The sequence below is a fragment of the Rosa rugosa genome, chromosome 2, assembly GCF_958449725.1.
Source record: "Rosa rugosa chromosome 2, drRosRugo1.1, whole genome shotgun sequence".
Lineage (NCBI taxonomy): Eukaryota > Viridiplantae > Streptophyta > Magnoliopsida > Rosales > Rosaceae > Rosa > Rosa rugosa.
Window position 1 is genome coordinate 8,689,523 of NC_084821.1, and position 20,456 is coordinate 8,709,978.

Genomic DNA, 20,456 nt, shown 5'->3' on the forward strand with positions numbered 1-20,456 from the left:
CGACCAGCTGATCGATACGGGGTAGCGGGAAACTATCTTTTGGGCATGCCCTGTTGAGATTTTTGAAGTCGACACACATTCGCCACTTGCCGCTGGGCTTCTTGACCATAACCAGATTGGAGATCCACTGGGGATAGATGACCTGGCGGATGAATCCAATGCCCTGGAGCTTGGCGACCTCCTCTCCTATTGCCCGGTACTTTTCCTCATCAAAGGCTCTCCGCTTCTGCTTGATAGGGTAAAAGGATGGTTTGATGGTCAGCTTATGAGTGATAATTTCAGGGGAGATACCTGGCATGTCTGCATAGGACCATGCAAATACTGCGGCATTATCACGCAGGAACTGGGTGAGCTCTGCCGCCACCTCTGGGTCTAGGTGGGCGCCTATGCGGACTGTCCGCTCAGGGTGCTCGTCCGAGATGCAGACAACTCTCAACGACGTGTCCGGGTTGACCGGCTCTTTCCTTACATATTTTTCCTCCTCGTCTCGAGGATCCTCGAAAATATCCTAGGGCGGTGCGTGGTTGCCCACGGTCAGGATCTCATGGCGGTGCGCCGAGCGCGCAATGGTCGTTGAGTAGCACTCCCGGGCCAACTGTTGACTTCCTCTCACACAGCCCGTGCCGTTGGGTGTGGGGAACTTCATGAGAAGCATGTATCCGGCGATGATGCACTTGAGCTTGTTGAGTGCCGGCCGCCCAATGATGGCGTTATACGAACTGAAGCAATCGACAATGATGAATTCCGTATGCACCTCCGCCATACATGGACTAGTGCCAATAACCAGTCTCATGTAATCAGACCCAGCGGTTGTGTGACGTCGCCGGAGAAGCTGAGCAGTGGTTCGTGATCCTGGAGTAGTTTCTTGTTCCGTTTGAGGTTGTTGTAGCAGCCGTTGAAGATGACATTGACAGCGGAGCCATTGTCCACCAAGATTCTCCCCACTGAGAATTTGCCAAGAATGGCGTCGACCAAGAATGGGTCGTCATGGGGTAAATTGACTCCGCGCTCCTCCTCCTCTGAGAAGGTGATAGGTTCCCAACCTGACTTTGGGAGTTTGGCGGATCTCTCGTAGCGGATGTTGCAGACCTCCTTTGGGTGATTGGCACGTGCATGGCGCTTTCTAGCCCTGTGGGACATGCTGGTGATTGGAGCGCCGCCATCGATGGTGTTGATGCGGCCCAAGGTCTCAACATTGGCAATCACTGGTGGTGGCTGGCGTACCTTGAACTGCTCCAACTTGCCGTCGCGGTACAGAGTCTCGATGGCCGTTTTGAGGGCATTGCAGCTGTTGGTATTGTGGCCGCTGTCCTCGTGGTACTTGCACCACTTGCCGGTGTTCCTGGGCTTGCCCGTCCTTGGGTACCTTGGAGGGGGTGGCGGTGGGATCTGATCCTTGCACTGATTGTAGATGTTCTCATATGAGGCCGTTAGGACCGTGAACACTGCATACCGCTGTGAGGACTCCGCCAGCTTGTTGCGGTTATCCCCGTGGGTTTGGCGGTTGCCCTTGTTGTAATGCTGGTCCTTCTGCCGCTTGCTCTGATGGTGGCCCTGCTGCCATTCCCTCTTCTTGTCAGGTGGCGGTGTTGAAGGGGTCTTGCTAGCGGTTTCCTGATGACTGGGTGATGGCTGTGATGATTTTGCTGGAGTTGCTGGCGGTGGTGGGGTTTCTCCATACGTAATGAATTCCGCCTGGGCGTGGATGACCGCCTCACTCATAATGTGGTCGTACGCCGCATTTGGGTGATTGTAGTTGAGGTGATAGAGGAATGGCCCCTTGAGAAGTCCCTTCCTGAAGGCCGCCGATGCCATTGTTTTGTCTAGGTCACGGCACTGAGATGCTGCCGCCCGCCACCTTGTGACAAAGGCCTTCAGTGATTCGTCCTCCCCCTGCTTGACGCTGAACAGTTGACTTGTGTTGTGGTGTCCGGCGGACAATAGGATGAACCGGGAGAGGAAGGCATGTGATAGCGCATGGAATGAGTTGACAGACCCCGGCGGACACTCAAAGAACCAGTTCATTGCCTCACCGTCCAACGTCTCACTGAACAAGTGACACAAGGTGGCGTCATCGAATCCTTTGTTGTTGGTGACTTTCTTGAAGGTGTCCATGTGGACAAAGGGATCGGACAATCCGCCGTAATGCGCCATCTTTGGGGTTTTTGCAGACGCTGGTCTGATAGCTTGCAGAATCTCAGCGGTGAATGGCCCAGGTCTGGAAGCGAAGAGTGGATTCTGGGTTGGCGCTGGGGCGCCCGACTCCGCCCGGATCAGCCTTTGCTCCAGTTGGTGCATCCTTTCCAATATCTGGGCGGTTGCATCGCTGGCGGTGTCAGCCCGGGTACTCCGCTGGACCTGCCTGCGCCTTGGCGCAGGCGGATGGCCCTCAGTCCTTGCCCTAGCCTCCGAACGGTTGGTATGCGGCACTGACTCCGCCTCCTGCTCAATCATTAGTTGGGGGATGGGCGGTGGTCCCATTCCCGACAACTCAGGTGGGTTCAGCGGTACCTGCATCTGTATGACTGGCCCTGGTGCCAATGTGCCAGTGCCGGGTCAACTACGTCTGGTGCTGCGTGACTGCTCGCTCAGTGCTGGGCGGGCGGTAGGCTCCAGGGTCCTCTTTAGCTCTTCAAAACGTGCCAAGAGCGTAGCCACCTGTCCCTGGGCCTCAGCCTTCTCCTTACGCTCCTCCTCACGCTCTCTGTTTGCCCTATGAAGATCCGCCAGTGCTATCTCGTACATAGCGACGAGATCCTGGCCCGGCGGGCGGCTGCTGCTTGGGTTTGCCTCGCCGCCGGGGTTGGCCGGTGTTGTAAATAGTGCGCGGTTAACGCCTATCGTTGGATCGGAGGGTTGGGGGATGGTGGACTGGTCCGCCCGCTCCTCAGCGTTCCTTCCGCTACCGTTAGTCATGGTGGATGTAGTGGGATGACCTTTTGTTCAAGGATTCCCACAGACGGCGCCAATGTTAATGTCTAAAAGTTCGGCGGTAGCTGAACCTTTGTTAACGCTAATCCGGTGGGCGGATTGGTACTTATGTTGTTCTCAAAGCTTCCGCTACCTGTCAAGTGAAATACACAGGGCGTCAGAGGGAGACCGCGCCGGGCGGTCTTCAACTCTCCGATGCCTAAGTTAGTCAATGTATTTATGTTGACAGAGTAACAGTAGATAAGTATTGAATGCGTAATTAATGAGGAGAGAGGAGAGAACCTTTTATAGGTGAGGAAGAGGTTGATCTTCTCTTTGTTTTCGATGTGGGACTGATGTGCTTCAGTCCCCAGCTCTGGGAGCTTCTGATGCTACCTTGGCGCGGCGCGTGGCGGCGCGTTGGCGGTGATCTGGGGGTGATCCGCCGCCGAGGTTGTAGCCCGCCTGGCGGTGTGTTTGCATGTCATTCATTTGGTTGGAATTAGTACCTTTGGCGGTCGAATGAGAGTGGCCCATTATAGCTAATTATGCTTGCAAATGTACATGTATGTACAATTAATAATAGCCAATGATTACATCAAAGTTTCTTGACCAAAATCTAATCCAACATAAAAATCAAACCGTAGACAAATCGTAGTCACTCAATCCGTTCGGTAATTTCAATTTGGTTGTGACCAGGTAAGGTAAGGCGAGATTTTGGTGGAGCGTTGCTCACTTTTAAAACCGTTCTCTCAGATCAAACCTTGCCTAGACATCACAATTACTCTTGAGTACGCCTAGAGGGAAATAGTTAATACAATAAGTCATTTTATTGATTTAAGGCATAATTGCCATTACATAATTCTTGGAAATATAAAAATCTGCGGCATTTTGTCTTCATCGCCAGATTTAAAGTCTTTGTGAACTCGATGTCTTGATCACCATGATGCGACTACCTTCGCAGGTACATTGCAAATTCAGGTCCATTGATCAGACGTTCCATATCAGAAATAGACACCATAAAGAGGATTCTCCCTTGATTGAGGCGCATTGGCGCAATATGCATAGTCCCTAGGACTGGTGGCGTTGGAAAGTGATGCCCATGGCCAAAGTTGGCTCCATGGTTTCCAACCCTATTTCCCTCAAAATCACGCCTCCTACGGTCGTGAGATTGTCGCCTTGAGCGATTACCTTCTTGAGCATTTCGATCGTATGGATCATGACGTCTATGGCGACTTTCTCTAGCCATAGGACGATGCTCTTGATAGCTATCTTGAAGCCTATCAAATCTTCTTTTCACAAGTTCATTGCCATGTCTTTCAGTAGTGGCCATAGCTTCAATAAGCTGTTGAAAACTTGTGATCCGTCTTGCATTTACATGAGTCCGGAATAAGTCAGAGGACCTCATAGCACAGACGGGGAAGGTATTGAGGGTTTTCTCAATCAATTGGTCTTCTGTGATTGTTTTTCCACAGAGACGCATCATTGCTCTGATGCTGAGAGCTTCCGAATAAAATTGCATGACAGTGTCAAATTCAGAGAAGCGAAGATCTTTCCATTCTGCTTCTGTATTCGGAAGTATGGAGTCACGAACATTGCCATATCGTTCGCGAAGCGCATGCCAAAGCTTTATGGCGCTATCCTCATTTATGAACTCAAACTGTAGGTCACTATCCATGTGACGTTTCATGAAGGCAAGTGCCTTGGAATTATCTTTCTCAGTTTGAGGGTCTGGAGCTGTTTCTATAGGACAAAGCTCTTAGATTGTATGCAATAAATCATGGGCAATAAGGTGGACCTCGATATCAGTGACCCAAATTAAGTACCTTTTGCCTGCATAATCCAATGGAACAAAATCGAGTTTGTTCATGTTTGACATCCTGAAAGATGAAACAAGAACAAGTTAGTTTCGGAGTCAATGCTTCCACGAAAACTAATATAAATAAGATTTCCGAGCTATGCTACCAAGAAATCGATTTCCAAGAATAATTGGATTAGACCGAAACAATGATGTTTGAATAGTCAAAATAGATGCTCACGAACGCTCTTAGTCCGTAGCATACGAACGCTCTTAGTTCGTTAAATCGATGCTTACGGACGCTCTTAGTCCGAAGTCTTACGAACGCTCTTAGTTCGTTAATTGCATGAATCCCCACGATTCCGCTTTTCAAGAATCGAACCCACGTTATAAGAAAGGTGGGATGTAGAAGAAGGGAGGTTTTCAAGTCCCCGAGAAAAGAAGAAATATTTGAATTATAGGAACTTCAAAACTTACTCTTGAATACTTACTTGTATTTGGACCACGCGCGTGTCGATGCAGGCGTGATGGAGCGAAGCAATCCGAGTAGAGGCGTGCAGCGAATGTTTATAAGGTCAAGCTTGTTGAAATTCGGAGCAAATTCTCTTCTGAACAGTTTTCACTTTGATTGTTGTACTGGTCTCAAAATAACTCCGATAAGGCTGAAATTCGGAGGTCAGATGGAAGAGACAGAGATGAACAACTTTGATGAAGAAAAGATTTTGATCCGAGGTTCCGAACTAGATGTTTCGGAGCCTGCAAACAGACGGACGTGCACAGGAAAGGGGAAAGGTGCAGTCGGTGTGTGTTGGTGCTGCAGGGGCAGTAGGGATGCGTGCGCAGGGGCGCGTAGGTGCTGCAAGGACAGCAGATGTGCGGCAGAGCTGCAGGAGCAGTAGTGCAGCGACGCGGGGCTGCAGACGCACGGGCGCGTAGGCGGGCAGCACGGAGCGCAGGGGCGCGTAGCGCTGGGCGCGCAAGGAGCAGGCTGCAGCGAAGGCTTGGCTAGCTCGGGCTAGGGGCTGCTGGGGCAGTAGGCACGCAGGTAGGCAGACCGAGAGGGCTGCAGGAGCAGGCGGGCTAGCAAGGGGCTAGGTGCTGCGGCAGTTTTGGTGAAAAAGGTTTTCGGGTTTTTGGTTTTTGCTTTGTGGTTAGAACTCATGCTGATAACGTGTTTAAGTAAAATAGATTCGAGAGAGAATTGTAGAGAGAGATGTGTATTATTATTGAGAATAGGAGCCCTATATATAGGGATTACAAAGTACTAGTTCTAATGTTACAAGGAATACCAATCCGTGTAGGATTGGGAAATCTAGAACCTTCTCTCCTATTGCTACTCCTAGTTTGATAAGGCACACTAAATCGATATTCCTTCAACAAAAATATAATTCATGTGAGCAAAATTGGTTTTTTTTTAGAAGAGCAAAATTGGTATATAACCAAAATATAAGAAGGAAAGTCGGAGAAATAAGATCTGCGTTCTCAGAAATCCTACCAAAAACAAAGCTGTGAGAGCAGAAACTCAAAGGCTCAAAGCAATTGTTGAATGTGAAGATGATGCGCAGCAGCAGCTCAAGAGGTATGCTTTCTTCTCTCTCCGTCAACAATGTCGTCATGGCTTTGTTTCATTCGAGACAAACCCAAACCCATGTAGAGAGGCTTGTGAGAAAACCACCCTCAAAGCCCAAAGTTGAGGAGGATGCCTTGAAGTTGTTCCGTGAAATGCTTCATAGGCGTCCTCTGCCTTGTGTTGTTCGTTTCACTCAGTTATTGGGTCAACTTGTCAAATTGAAACATTATTCTGCCGTCATCACTTTGAATAGACAAATGCTTCTCTCTGGAATTGTTCCTGATCACTACACCCTGTCTATTATCATCAACTGCTATTGCCATTTGAATCAAATGGGGTTTGGCTTATCTGTCTTTGGAACATTCTTCAAATTGGGTCTTCAACCAAATGTTATTACCTTCAACACTCTAATCAACGGCTTTGTTCTCAAGAATCAGGTGCCTGAGGCTGCACGAGTTTTCAGCAAAATGGTGAAGACAGGTCATTGTAAGCCGGATGTGTTTACTTTCAACACACTAATAAAGGGCTTTTGCATGATAGGAAACAACAGTGCGGCTATTCGGTTACTTGGAAAGATGGAAGAAAACGGTTGTAAGCCTAACATAGTTTCCTATAACACCATCATCGACTGTCTTTGTAAGGATACACTAATTGATGAAGCATTCAACCTCTTCTCACAACTGATTAGTAGAGGTATTGCTCCAAACATTGTTACTTACAACACTTTGATTGACGGAGTCTGCAAACTAGGCCAGTGGAAACAAGCTACAAGGCTGTTGGATGAAATGCTGAGTAAAGGTATCTTTCCGGATCTCCTCACTTTCAGTGTCTTGGTTGATACATTTTGTAAGGAAGGGATGGTTGTGGAAGCCAAAAGTGTGGTTCAAATGATGATTCAAAGACATATTGAACCTAATGTCGTTACATACAACTCACTTATGGACGGTTACTGTTTGCGAGGAGAAATGAACGAGGCAAGACAAGTTTTTGATCTTATGATTAGCAGGGGCTCCATGGTTAATGTTTGGAGTTGTAGCATATTGATAAACGGATATTGCAAGCAGAAAAAGATCGATCAGGCTAACAAGATTTTCAAGGAAATGCGTCGTATGGAACTTGTTCCCAATACCGTTACTTATACCACTCTTATTGATGGTTTTTGCAAAGCAGGGAAAATTCAAGAAGCAGAAAAGTTGTTCTCTGAGATGCTAGGTTGTGGCCAGCTTCCAGATGTTCAAACTTATGCTGTTTTACTTCATGGCCTGTGTAACAACCAGCAACTTTCTACGGCAATAGAATTGCTTAGAGAAATGGAAATCAACAAAGTAGAACTTAATATTGTAGTTTACACTCTTGTTATTGAAGGATTGTGCAAAGCTGGAAAAATTGAATCCGCAAGAGATCTTTTCTGTGGTTTGTCATCAAAAGGAGTTCAGCCTGATGTGAGAACATACACTATAATGATTCAGGGCCTTTGTCATCATGGCTTAATAATTGAAGCAGAAAAGCTGCTGAGAGAAATGGGAGGGGAAAGATGTTCTCCAGATGGTTGTACCTATAACACCATTATCCAGAGGGTTGTTAAATAACAGTGAGACATCATGGGCTATGAAACTTATTCAAGAAATGCTTGAGAGGGATTTCTCTGCAGATGCATCAACTATGGAATTGATTGTTGATTTATTATCGAAGGATATAGTAGATCCGGCTTTGTTGCCGCTGTTAAAAGATCCACGATAAAGTTGGTTTGAACACTATTAAGCTCAGGTATGTCAATTTCTTCACTGCTCCAAAGTTTTTAATTTCAGTTGCTGTTTTTAATTTCATTAATTAGATTCAGAATTATTTAGACTCTCTGACATATTAGAGTAGGATTTGCTCCTTCCACTTGCTTAGTTTATTATTGGTCTTGGCCATAGTATTGCAACTACAGTTATGAGTTATGACCTTAGATTTATTTTAATGGTCTTAAATCAGGGCTGCCACTGTGCAGTTAAATATATGCTTTTCAGAAGAGAAAGCTTGTACCTTGCACTTATTTGGGGCTTTAAATGACGATTTCTATTTGAGTCTTTCGGCGTGCCATGGTAGCCAGCCACCTTTTTTGCTTGCTTGTTATTGTTTTAATAAGGCTCTATAGCAGCTTCTCTGTTTTCTGCAGTCTTAGTTTGTTTGCGTATATGATGCAGTTTTCTGTTGATAACTGCTTACAAATTTCAGGTTATTTATGGTATGTATTTGTGTAGATTCAGAAGTTGAACTAGTTGGCTTAAGGTAACTCTTGGAACTCAACCTGTAAGGTTGCTTGATTGGTAAACTAGAACCTGACAGGCACAGGAAGGGTTCTTAGGAATTGTATAGAGACCTTTTAGTGGCATATTCAAAAACCATTTTGGGTCTTGTATGAATCTGGTAATGTAATAAAATTTCCATCTCTAATCGTAAATATCTACTCCCACTTACCTAACAGCAGGAGGTTCAATCTAGTCTACATAGTTGACAGTGAGGCATAGAGTAAATTCTTAACCTGTAACTAGTCTGCATATGCTATACTTCTTGTATTCATCAAGTTCCCATTGAAAAAGGATCCACACAAGCAAAATGAGGTATTAGACTTTGTTGTTCCCTGAATCAAAGGAAACAATCAATAAAAGAATAAAAATTTTCAGTTCAAAGAAAGGATCTGAACAGTGATTCAATACAGAAGTCTTGCTGATGTTTTCAAGTTATTTGAATAATCATGGCTACTAGTTGGCGGTAATTGCTTTTGTATATATTGTGCCTTGAATCAATTTTCTCTTCATCTAAATGCTGGCATCTAAAGCAAGGACTGGATCATGATTTCTTTGAGAAGTACTGAGCTGGGCTGATGGCAAAGCTACTGGAGCAAGATTTATCCCTCGAATATGAAACCAAACGATTTTGGAGTGGGATAACCCAAAAAAGTAGTGTATAACTATATCCTCTCTGCCTGCTACAATGCTTTGTCAAGACTTTGACCCCTTGAGCTTTTGCTCTGACGCTTATTTGAACAAATGTTGATATGCAGGTATATGAGCTGAACAACTCACTGACTCAGAAGCATTGAGAAGGAGGATGTCATCAGCTGGTAGAAAACATATTTGCAGCATTCATCTCCCAAGTGTAAGAGAGTTACAATTCGTGTTTGGGGGTGCAATACAGACTTGAAAGAGGCTGAAGCACAGCCGGAGTCTGTAAGAGTCATTGAAGACCTTGCAGCCTTTAAGATGTCATCAGAGTTGTATCCTAGCATTTGTTGAAAAATAACAGACGGTTTCTGAATATTTGATGGGAATTGAACCGTTAGAAACTTTTTTGGTCTTAATGTCTTGTTGTATACCAGGTTGTATGTGGGTTTACTATAATCCACAAGGAAGATGAAAGTGAAAATCGAAATCATTCACCATTATAGTGAGGGATTGTAGATAACATATATTGATTTATTCTTTAAGTGAAATAGTACTGCCGGTTCTGTGTTTTTTTTGTTTTTGTTTTTTGTTTTTTTCTTTTGTTGAGGTTAATCTCCTTGATGTGAAATGGTTTGAAAGTACTTCAAATATTGGTTTACCTGGTTTCTTGTGGAAATTGCCTCGAGTAAAACTTGACCCTCACACAGCCTATGAGTATCAAATATCAAACGTTTACAAAGGAAAATAATGTAGGGCTATATTGTGGTAACGGTTGGTAGAGGACTCAACATTCGGCCACCGCTCGGTAATTTCAAAGAATCAATTACATATACTAGCTAGTTAAAAGCATTCAACATTGGCATTACATTTCCACCTGGAACAGTAAATTATATGTCCCAAGAACAGTAGAAAAAGTGTGGCTCAGACCTTTAGGCCATCTCCAACCCTGGGCTAAGGGGTTAGTAACTTAGTATAGCCCAAAAAACATCATTTTCCATCTCCAACCCAAGACTAATGCTATAATAAAAACTGATTTGGGGGCTAAACAACCAACATCCATTATTCTTTGTAATTATTTTCCTTAAATATATATATATATATATATGTATGTATGTCAGAGTTTCAGAAAAGAAAATTTCAAAATTTAATTGTGAACGGAATATAGGAAGGAAAAGGCACAGAAATCGGATCAGAAACTCAAAGCCACTGTTGAATGTGGAGATGATGCGCAGCCGCAGCACAAGAGGTATGCTTTCTTCTCTTCCCTCTACTCATCTTGCTGTTCCATTCATCAACAATTTCATATCTTTGTTTCATTCGAGACAAACCCATCTGGGAAATCGACCCAATATTATTGTGAGTAATGTCGAGGATGCCTCCATGTTGTTCCATCAAATGCTTCACTCCCGTCCTCTGCCTTCTTCTGTTGTCCCTTTCACTCAGATATTGGGTCAACTTGTCAAATTGAAACACTATTCGGCTGTCATCCCTCTCTTTAAACAAATGCTTCTGCGTCGAATTGTTCCTAATCTCTATACTCTCTCTATTGTCATCAACTGCTACTGCCATTTGAATCAAATGGGCTTTGGCTTATCTGTCTTTGCACAATTCTTCAAACTGGGTCTTCAGCCAGACGTCTTCACCTTCACCACTCTAATCAACGGCTTTGTTCTCCACAATCAAGTGCCTCAGGCTGCACGAATTTTCACCAAAATGGTCGAGGCAGGTCATTGTCAGCCGGATGTGTTCGCTTTCAACACACTAATAAAGGGCTTTTCCAAGATGGGAAACAACAGTGCGGCCATGCAATTACTTAGGAAGATGGAAGAAAGAGGATGCGAGCCTAACATGGTTTCCTATAGCACCATCATCGACGGTCTTTGCAAGGATACACTAATTGATCAAGCATTCAACCTCTTCTCAGAAATGATTACTAGAGGTATTGCTCCAAACGTCGTTACTTACAACTCCTTGATTCAAGGAGTTTGCAATATAGGCCACTGGAAACAAGCTACGAGGTTGTTGAACGAAATGGTGAGTAAAGGTATCTTTCCAGATGTCCGCACCTTCAATATCTTGGTTGATACATTCTGTAAGGAAGGGATGGTCGTGGAAGCCAAAACTGTGGTTCAAATCATGATTCAAAGACATATTGAACCTACTGTCGTTACATACAACTCACTTATGGACGGTTACTGTTTGCGAGGAGAAATGGACGAGGCAAGACAAGTTTTTGATCTTATCATTAGCAAGGGCTCCACGGTTAATGTTCGGAGTTGTAACATATTGATTAACGGATATTGCAAGGCTAAAAAGGTTGATAAGGCTCACAAGATTTTCAAGGAAATGCGTCGTATGGAAATTGTTCCCGATACCATTACTTATAACACTCTTATTGATGGTCTTTTCAAAATGGGGAGAATTCAAGAAGCAGAAAAGCTGTTCTCTGAGATGCTAGGTTGTGGACAGCTTCCAAACCTTCGAACTTACACTGTCATACTTGATGGCCTGTGTAACAACCAGCAACTTTCTATGGCTATAGAATTGCTTAAAGAAATGGAAGCCAACAAAGTAGAACTTAATATCGTAGTTTACACTCTTGTTATTGAAGGTTTGTGCAAAGCTGGAAAAATTGAATCCGCAAGAGATCTCTTCTGTGGTTTGTCGTCAAAAGGAGTTCAGCCTAATGTCAGAACATACACTGTAATGATTCATGGACTTTGTCATCATGGCTTAATAATTGAAGCAGAAAAGTTGCTAAGAGAAATGGGAGGGAAAGGATGTTCTCCAAATGATTGCACCTATAACACCATTATCCGAGGGTTGTTAAATAACAATGAGACGTCATGGGCTACGAGACTTATACAAGAAATGCTTGAGAGGGGTTTCTCTGCAGATGCATCAACTATGGAATTGATTGTTGATTTATTGTCAAAGGATATAGTAGATCCGGCTTTGTTGCCACTGTTAAAAGATTCACGATAAAGTTGATTTGAACTCTATTAAGCTCAGGTATGTCATTTCTTCACAGCTCCAAAGTTTTTAATTTCAATTGCTGTTTTTTCTTTCACTTAATTAAATTCAGAATTATAGATCGGAATTTAGACTCTGTGCAAAGATTAGGATTTGCTCCTTCCACTTGCTTAGTTTATTATTGGTCTTGGCTTTAGTATTTCCAACTACAGTTATGAGTTATGACCTTAGATTTCTTTTAATGGTCTTAAATCTAGGCTGCCACTGTGCAGTTAAATATATGCTTCTCAGAATAGAAAGCTTGTACCTTGCACTTAGTTGGGGCTTAAATAATGATTTTCATTTAAGTCTTTCGGCATCCCATGGTAGCTAACCACCATTTTTTCTTGCTTGTTACTGTTTTAGTAAGGCTTTATAGCGGCTTCTCAGTTTTCTGCAGTCTTAGTTTCTTTGCGTATATGATGCAGTTTCCTGTTGATAAATGCTTATAAGTTTCAGGTTATTTATGATATGTATTTGTGTAGATTCAGAAGTTTGAGCAAGTTTGCTGAAGCTAACTCTTGGAACTCAACCTATAAGCTTGCTTGATTGGTAAACTAAAACCTGACAGGCACGGGAAAGGTTCTTAGGAATTGTGTGGAGACCTTTTAGAGGCATATTTAAATATCATTTTGGGTCTTGTATGAATCTGGAAATGTAATAAAACTTTTTTCTGTAATCATATATATCTACTCCCACTTACCTAACAGCAGGAGGTTCAATCCTAGTCTACATTGTTGACAGTGAGGCATTGAGTACATTCTTAACCACTTACTAGTCTACATATGCCATTCTTCTTGTATTCATTGAGTTCCCACTGAAATAGGATCCGCAAAAGGAAAATGAGGTATTAGACCTTGTTGTTCCCTGAATCAAAGGAAACAATCAATAAAAGAATAACAAATTTCAGTTCGCTGTCCCTCCATGCTGTGTTGAATGTTTTTATGACCTTTTGCTTCGGTCATCATGTTTACAGAATTGTAAACATTTCTTTATTATCACTAAATTTGGCAATTACTTCAGCCAACCCTTTTGTTCTCCTTTGTCTATGCTTTTAGCAAAATGTAATAATTCGCTGTGCTGGAACAATCTCTTTGTTATTGGTAGTCATATTATGTACGCCTTCATGTCCCCTCTGTTGTTTCTAAAGCTCCTTTTCTGATGTACAAGAGTTATTCTGCACTTCTTAATATTTCTTGAGCAATCCATGGCCCTTTTTGTAACTCGAGCAATTCAAAAGATGAGGGATGCAGTTCATGACTTGCATACAATGCCCACCTGTTGCAACGTCACAATTTGTTTTCCTTTTTTTTTTTTTTTTCAAAGAGAGCCTTTAAAAGTGATTGAATACAGAAGTCTTGCGGGTGTTTTCAAGTATTTGAACAATCATGGCTACTAGTTGGCAGTAATTGTTTTTGTATACATTGTGCTTTGAATCAATTTTCTCTTCACCCAAAAATGATAGAGGAATTGGCTGTTCATTGTCATTCTCGCATTTAGTATCCTTTATTTTTTTTGTCTTTAGTGGCAAGGTTTTGCATTATTTTTGTTGAACTATTCATAAATCCCAATCTATGTCATCTATTGAGTTCAGAAAGTGGGTTGAATTATGGGGCAATAAGCATGTCCTTTGGGATCAAAATACATTGGTCAAAAATAATTTTGATCCATCACTTATGACCCATAACTGCAAAACATGATTGGTAAGTCCTTCACAATCAGTTTTGCCTTATACTACCCTATCATCTCCAATATGCATTTAATCAATTTTAACCAAAGTTCATGTCATCTATTTGCTACAATTCTAATTCAATGGATGCTGGGAAGATTTTGGACACTTGAGACTCAAAGAAGAGGATATATGAGCTTCTGATGGTTAACTCCCAATTAAAATTGCCATTAGCAGTTACCACTCAGTTTTGTCAACCCAAGTTTTTGCAGGCTAGAGGGTGAGCAGGGATAGATGTAGTTGAAATATAGAACTTGGGTAAAGTACAGAGAAGCTTTAGCGATGTACCATTAGTGGAAATTGTTTCCCTTGAACTTTTAGGTGAAATTGTCCAAAATGATGGATGATATATACTGCTTTACTCTGTTTTATAGGTAATAGCATCACAATGGTTGGTTGAAACAACTTTCCTTCTCCCTATTAGAGCTCCAGTAATGTCAACATTGCTCACAGTTCACTTGAAGTATTTGGTTCTTGTTATGATCTTTTCCTCGGACTTGAAATTGATGTAATTGAACCATTGTGCACATCACTTGCAGGTTCCAAGATACTAGAGTTGGACTTCATCAAAAGAGTTGTAGTACCCTGCAACGGCGATAAGTGCTGAATTGCTGATATCCATGGTGGCATGTTGTGCTTGTAACTCTTCATTGTTTAAGATAGGCTGCCAACCAAAAGTATAATTGTTGTACTACTCAATAGATTGTAATTGAGCTCTTTTGTTTCTTATTATAACCGTGAGGCTGATGTCTAGTTGATAAACAGACACTGAACAAAACTTGGTCATGTGATTGGATTGGTTTCTGTAATCCAGCTTTGTTCCCGGTGTTAAAAGATTCGTGATAAAGTTGATTTGAACATTTGAAACAGATCACTTTCTTAGTATGAAAACCTTGGATGTACTATATACATTACCTATCTTTTAGCATCGTCATTTCCTAAATCAAATAGCATTTTAGCAATGTCATATCCTTATCCTTATAACTTGGAAGTTTCATTGCTATTGACTAATTCTAGCTAGATTGATAATAGCTAGTTATATGGTGCTGCACTAATCAGTGAGATTTATGGATATGCATATTAGAGTTATTAGGAAAGAAGCTCATTGATTATATTGCATGGTGTTTATGGAGATCTTTATCTTACAGGGAGCAGTACATAGTAAACGTGGATGATGTTTTGATATTCTCTGTGTTTGGTAGTACACCTGAATGTCGTTTTGATATTCCCATATCGTGATATCTGTCATGTAAGTTGGTAAGGGAAGCTCAAGTAGATACAGAGCCTCCCTCTCAAGCATGTAATTTTATTTCTCAGATAATTAGTTATGATCTACTTGGCACTTTCTCAGCAAGTAACAGATGCTTTATACAAGTTGAAGAATGCCGGTTAATAATCGAACAGGAACTGGAAAGTATCGGTAGGGAGTCGGATGAGTAAATGATTTTTGAGTTGGTTGTTTTCTACAAAGATATTCATCCTGTGGTGAGGTCCAGAAAAAACTTGGTAATCCATTTATAGTGAGATTATGAGGAATGATAGTGCTGGAGGTGGACAGAATGAAACAGAACTACCAATCTTTAGTTTAAGGAGTCTATTAGCTGCTACCAACAATTTCTATGAAGCTAAGAAACTAGGAGAGGGAGGGTTTGGCCCTGTTTATAAGCTGCAACACTTCCTCTCTACTCTTCTTCATGATTCTAGTAGTTTCCCTCAGATTCGTAAGAAGTTATTCTCTTTGTCTCAGATTTCCTTTCTTTAATAGGGGATTTTGCCTGAAAATCAAGTAGCCATAAAGAGACTGTCAAACTAGTCCGGACAAGGATATAAGTAGTTCATGAATGAGTTAAAGCTTATAGCCAAGCTTCAACATACGAATCTTGTCAGGCTCTTCGGTTGCTGCATTGAAGAGGAGGAATTGATATTGATCTTAGAGTACATGCCGAATCTAAGTTTGGACAAATTTTTTTTTGGTGTTTTCTCAATACTTCTAAGATTAATTCTTTGATCATACTCGTGATTTAGAGTAGAAAGTCATTCTTCATCGTTTGTCCAATCAGATACATCTATAAACACAAAATTGGATTGGAGTGAACGCTTTCAAATTGTAAAAGGTATTGCTCAAGGGGTACGTATTTTATATCCACAAGCACTCGAGAGTCCAGATTCAAAATCATTCACAGGGATCTAAAAGCTAGTAATGTTTTGTTGGATGGAGAAATGAGTCCCAAAATTTCTGACTTTTGAATGGCAAAGATTTTCGAGATGAATCAAACTAAAGTAAATACCAACAGGGTCGTCGGAACGCAGTATGCATTTGTAGCACATGGTTTCAATCATTTAACACATCGGCTGTGAGATCTTGGCCAATAGATAAGCAAAAATCACGATCATTACTGACGGTATAACAAAATTATGAGATTTCGGTCTGGTGATTTGTACGAGATTGTATTGGATATTTATTTGAAGGCAAATTTCATTAATCTGGTGATACATTGTTCAAGAGAATCTGTTCTAGACAAGTAGGACACGGCTTACAAATTTCAGGTTATTTATTATTGGCAGTATGGCTTACTGATTTGTGCTAGTATGGCTTACTGATTTGTGCATTATCTCCTACTGTTTATACCTTACCTTAGTTGTTAAGAAAGAGTTGTTAATACATAGTTAGGCGTGTTTAGCTGTTAGAGTTGTTAAAAAGGTTATGGAAGTTTGTTTCCTAATGCCTATATATTGTATCCTTGTTTTCTGTCTCTTTCATGAAGTAATATACAAGAAAACTCTTCACAAATTTGTATCTTGTTTTCTTCATGGTATCAGAGCAGGAATTCAAGGCCTGAGTTTGTTTTTATTTTTTGTATAGTTCCTGAGTTTACCAGCTTAATATGGCTGGGAAATCTGGTTCTAAAGCTGATGAACCACTTGCAAATTCTTCCGATGTTGAGTTTAATCCAAACCAACGTCTTAGCTCTGTTTTGTTGAATGAATTCAACTATCTTTCTTGGGCTAGAGCTGTTACTCTTGCACTTGGAGGAAGGTCCAAGCTTGGCTATGTCAATGGAGTTATACAAAAGCCTAAAGATGACCCCCCTACATATGATTCTTGGCTGTGCAAGGATCAACTTTTTATGTCTTGGCTACTCAACTCTATGGAGAGTAGAATAGCAGAGATTTTCAGTTTTTCTAAGTCTTCTATGCATCTCTAGAAACATGTTAAAGAGATATATGGAAATCAGAATAATGCTGCTCGAGTTTTTCAACTCAAACGAGATATTGCTAATCTTCAATAAGAAGGTAAGCCTTTTGTTCAACACCTTGGTAGTCTTACAAGCATGTGGAATGAGCTAGATGTTTATAGACCTCATACCACCGAGGCTAGTGTTTTGTTAAAGAGAGCTGAGGAGGACAAGATTTTTCAACTCCTCGCAAGCTTAAGCTCAGATTATGAAGATTTGAGGAGTCACATTCTTATGAATGCTGAGCTACCATCTTTCAACAATGTGTGTGCTACCATTCAAAGGGAAGAGGTTCGAAAGAAGGTGATGAATATGGAGACCAAGACAAGTGTATCTAAAACTAGAGCTTATGTTTCTAATCACAGGCAAGCTGAAGTTAAAGTGTACAAAGGCAAGAGACCAGACTTGAAATGCAGCTACTGTGAGGGTATTGGACATGTCAAGGATAGATGTTGGATTCTCTATCCTGAACAGAAGCCGAAGTTTCTAAAGGAAGCCAAAAGTTCTCAAAAAGTTTGGAATTCACCAAAAGCAAACCTTGCAGCAACTTCTGCTACTCCTTCTGAAGGTATGTTGAACTTCACCTCCAATCCTACCACTTTAATCAACGAATTTGCTGCCTATCTCAGCAAGAAGCAGATGCATAGTGGAGGCAAGGTTCTAAAAAACGCTAGGCGCTAGTCGGGCGGTGACCCGGGGACTAGCGCCTAGGGGCCTAGGCGGGAGCCTAGGCGGGGACTAGGCGGTTTTTAATTATTTTAATTTTTTAACTATTTTATAGTGATTTACCTAAGTTTTGAGATTTTGGAAATTAATTAAGGAAATAGAAAATGGGTGGAGCGATCCTAGCCATCCATCGTCTCCACCTCTTGATCCTAGCCATCCATTATCAATTGGACACATCTATATAACTTGGTGAACAGTGGGAGAATACATGAAATTTCGAGAGAGAGGGAGAGAGAGAGCTCGGTGCTCTCTGACCCGAGACACAGCGCGACCCGGCAGGCGACCCGACCGGAAATTCCACTTCCAGCCACCCCACGACGGCGCGCGGGCACCCACGTCTTCGTCTCTGCGTCGCCTACCTCCCTGCACCCTCAGATCGTCCATGCATCAACGGTGAACAGAGAAGCAACAACTGGAAGCTCCGAGACTTCCCCGGTGAGCTCTGCAATCCCCATCTGTTCCGGTCACCTTTTAGACTACCTGTGGTATGGAATCTCCTCCCCTCATCTTCCTCTACATGTCTAAGTAATTAGTTTTCAATTTGGATTGGGTTTTGATGGTTTGCGGTTCTGGGTAGCTATGGCTCTGCCTTGTTCATCACTACCGGCAACCTTTCCGGCTTCGTTTTGGCTTGGTTACACGCTCTTGATAAAGAAGTCGATCATGTCGCCAAGATTACCAGCTTGGGGCGTTACATACGGCAGCGATTCGGATGAGGAGGAGGAGAAGCGGCGGGAGTGAGAGGTTGGTGGAGAGAGATGTGGTTATGATTTGCATCAGTCCGCCTAGTTGCCGACCGCCCAGCGCCAAGCCGGGGCCGCCCAGCCCGCGTAGGAGCCGCCCAGCCCGCCTAGGCGGCCGATTTTATCCCTCACGCCTAGCTCGATCGACTAGGCCATAATCGGAACGGCCTACAGCCGCCTAGTCGGCCGCCTAGGCCGATTTTTAGAAACCTGAGTGGAGGTGAAGAAACAACCATGCCTAGAATTGAAGGCCACACTGCACTTCTTGGAAAATTTGCTGGTTTCCTTGCAGAAACTAATTGTGTTCCACATGAAGAAGCTTCAGGTACTATAAAGTCCTTCTTTGCTGCTCTCAATGTTTGTGCTATGGATGATTATTGGATCATAGACTCAGGGGCTACGGATCACATGACAAATAAATTAACAAATTTGCATGATTTATTGAAAAAATGTCTACTCCTTCTAAAGTGTCTGTAGCAAATGGCAAAGGTGCCTCAGTTTTAGGAAAAGAAAAAATGAAATTACTCTCTAATTTTTTTGAGTCAATAGCTCTCTATGTTCCCTCCTTTCCTTTTCAACGTACTCCTATCTGTTGGAAGAATTACAAACACATTGAAATGTCTTGTCATCTTCTCTCCTTATAATGTCATATTTCAGGATATCATCACCAAGAAGACGATTGGTGAAGGTTTCTTTTTGAATGGTCTTTATTATCTGTCCAAGAATTCTTTTGATTCCAAGGTTTTCCAAGTCAGTTCAAGATCAGCACAAGATTATCTTCTATGGCATCAACGCGTGGCTCATCCTTCAAAAAAAGTGTTGTCTTTTTTGTTTCCAAATATGTGCAAAGCAGACAATCAATGTGATGTCTGTCATCTGTCAAAATCTTCTAAGTTTCCTTTTACTTCTCTTTCTAAAGCTAGTAATCCCTTTGAAATCGTTCATTCAGACATTTGGGGTCCAGTTCTTGAATCCTATGATGGATTTAAGCATTTTGTAACCTTTGTAGATGATTTTAAGAGGATTACTTGGTTGTACTTATTAAAATTCAAAAGTGAAGTTGTGGATGTTTTTAAGGATTTTCATAAACTTGTTATTACCCAATTTTCATCATCTATTCTTGTTTTAAGATCCAATAATGGTTCTGAGTATATGTCCAATAACATGTCACATTACTTGAGCACACAAGGCATTGTGCATCAAACTAGCTGTGTTGGTACTCCTCAACAGAATGAGATTGCCGAGAGAAAAAATCGAGACCTTCTTCAAAAAACCAGATCACTTATGTTCCAAATGAATGTTCCAAAAAGGTTTTGGTCTCAAGGTGTTCTTACTGCCACATATCTCATCAACAAACTCCCTAGTATAGTGCTTGGTTTCAAATCTCCTCTTGAGGTATTAAAAGGTAGAAAAATTGATTTGTCTCACTTAAAAGTCTTTGGTTGCACATGTTTTGTTCATATTCAAGCCCATCAACGTGATAAACTTGATCCTAGAGCTGCTAAGTGTGTTTTCCTAGGATATTCATCTACTCAAAAGGGGTATAAATGCTACAATTATGCTACTAGGAAGCTCATTGTTTCCAAGGACGTGAGGTTTGATGAAGTTACTCCTTATTTCACTAGAAAATCATGTGGTACTGGTCAGGGGGAGTTTCTATCTGATTTGTTTCCAAGTCCTAATCTTCCTGTTGATGAGGATTGCAACGCGTCTATCAATCCTGATATTCCAGCTCAAGAAGTTCCAGCTGTAATTTCTGATTCAGAAATTGACATGCAATCTGTTGTCGAGCCTATCTCTCC

At 42.1% G+C, this 20,456-nt stretch overlaps 1 protein-coding gene and 1 pseudogene across 3 annotated transcripts; both read left to right on the forward strand.

The window, feature by feature from the left end:
* The first annotated feature begins 6,192 nt into the window (after window positions 1-6,192).
* Window positions 6,193-9,761, forward strand: LOC133731798 (putative pentatricopeptide repeat-containing protein At1g12700, mitochondrial; annotated as a pseudogene).
* A 545-nt stretch (window positions 9,762-10,306) lies between these two features.
* LOC133731797 (putative pentatricopeptide repeat-containing protein At1g12700, mitochondrial) lies at window positions 10,307-14,818 on the forward strand. 3 transcript variants are annotated; one of them, XM_062159211.1, is made up of 2 exons: window positions 10,307-12,220; window positions 14,489-14,818. In XM_062159211.1, the coding sequence occupies exon 1, from the start codon at window positions 10,316-10,318 to the stop codon at window positions 12,191-12,193; it is 1,878 nt and encodes a 625-aa protein (XP_062015195.1). In that variant the 5' UTR covers window positions 10,307-10,315; the 3' UTR covers window positions 12,194-12,220; window positions 14,489-14,818. The 3 variants fall into 3 exon arrangements, with proteins under 3 accessions (XP_062015195.1, XP_062015197.1, XP_062015196.1); XM_062159213.1 differs by lacking the exon at window positions 14,489-14,818 and adding an exon at window positions 14,324-14,470; XM_062159212.1 differs by lacking the exon at window positions 14,489-14,818 and adding an exon at window positions 12,706-14,303.
* Window positions 14,819-20,456: the final 5,638 nt, after the last annotated feature.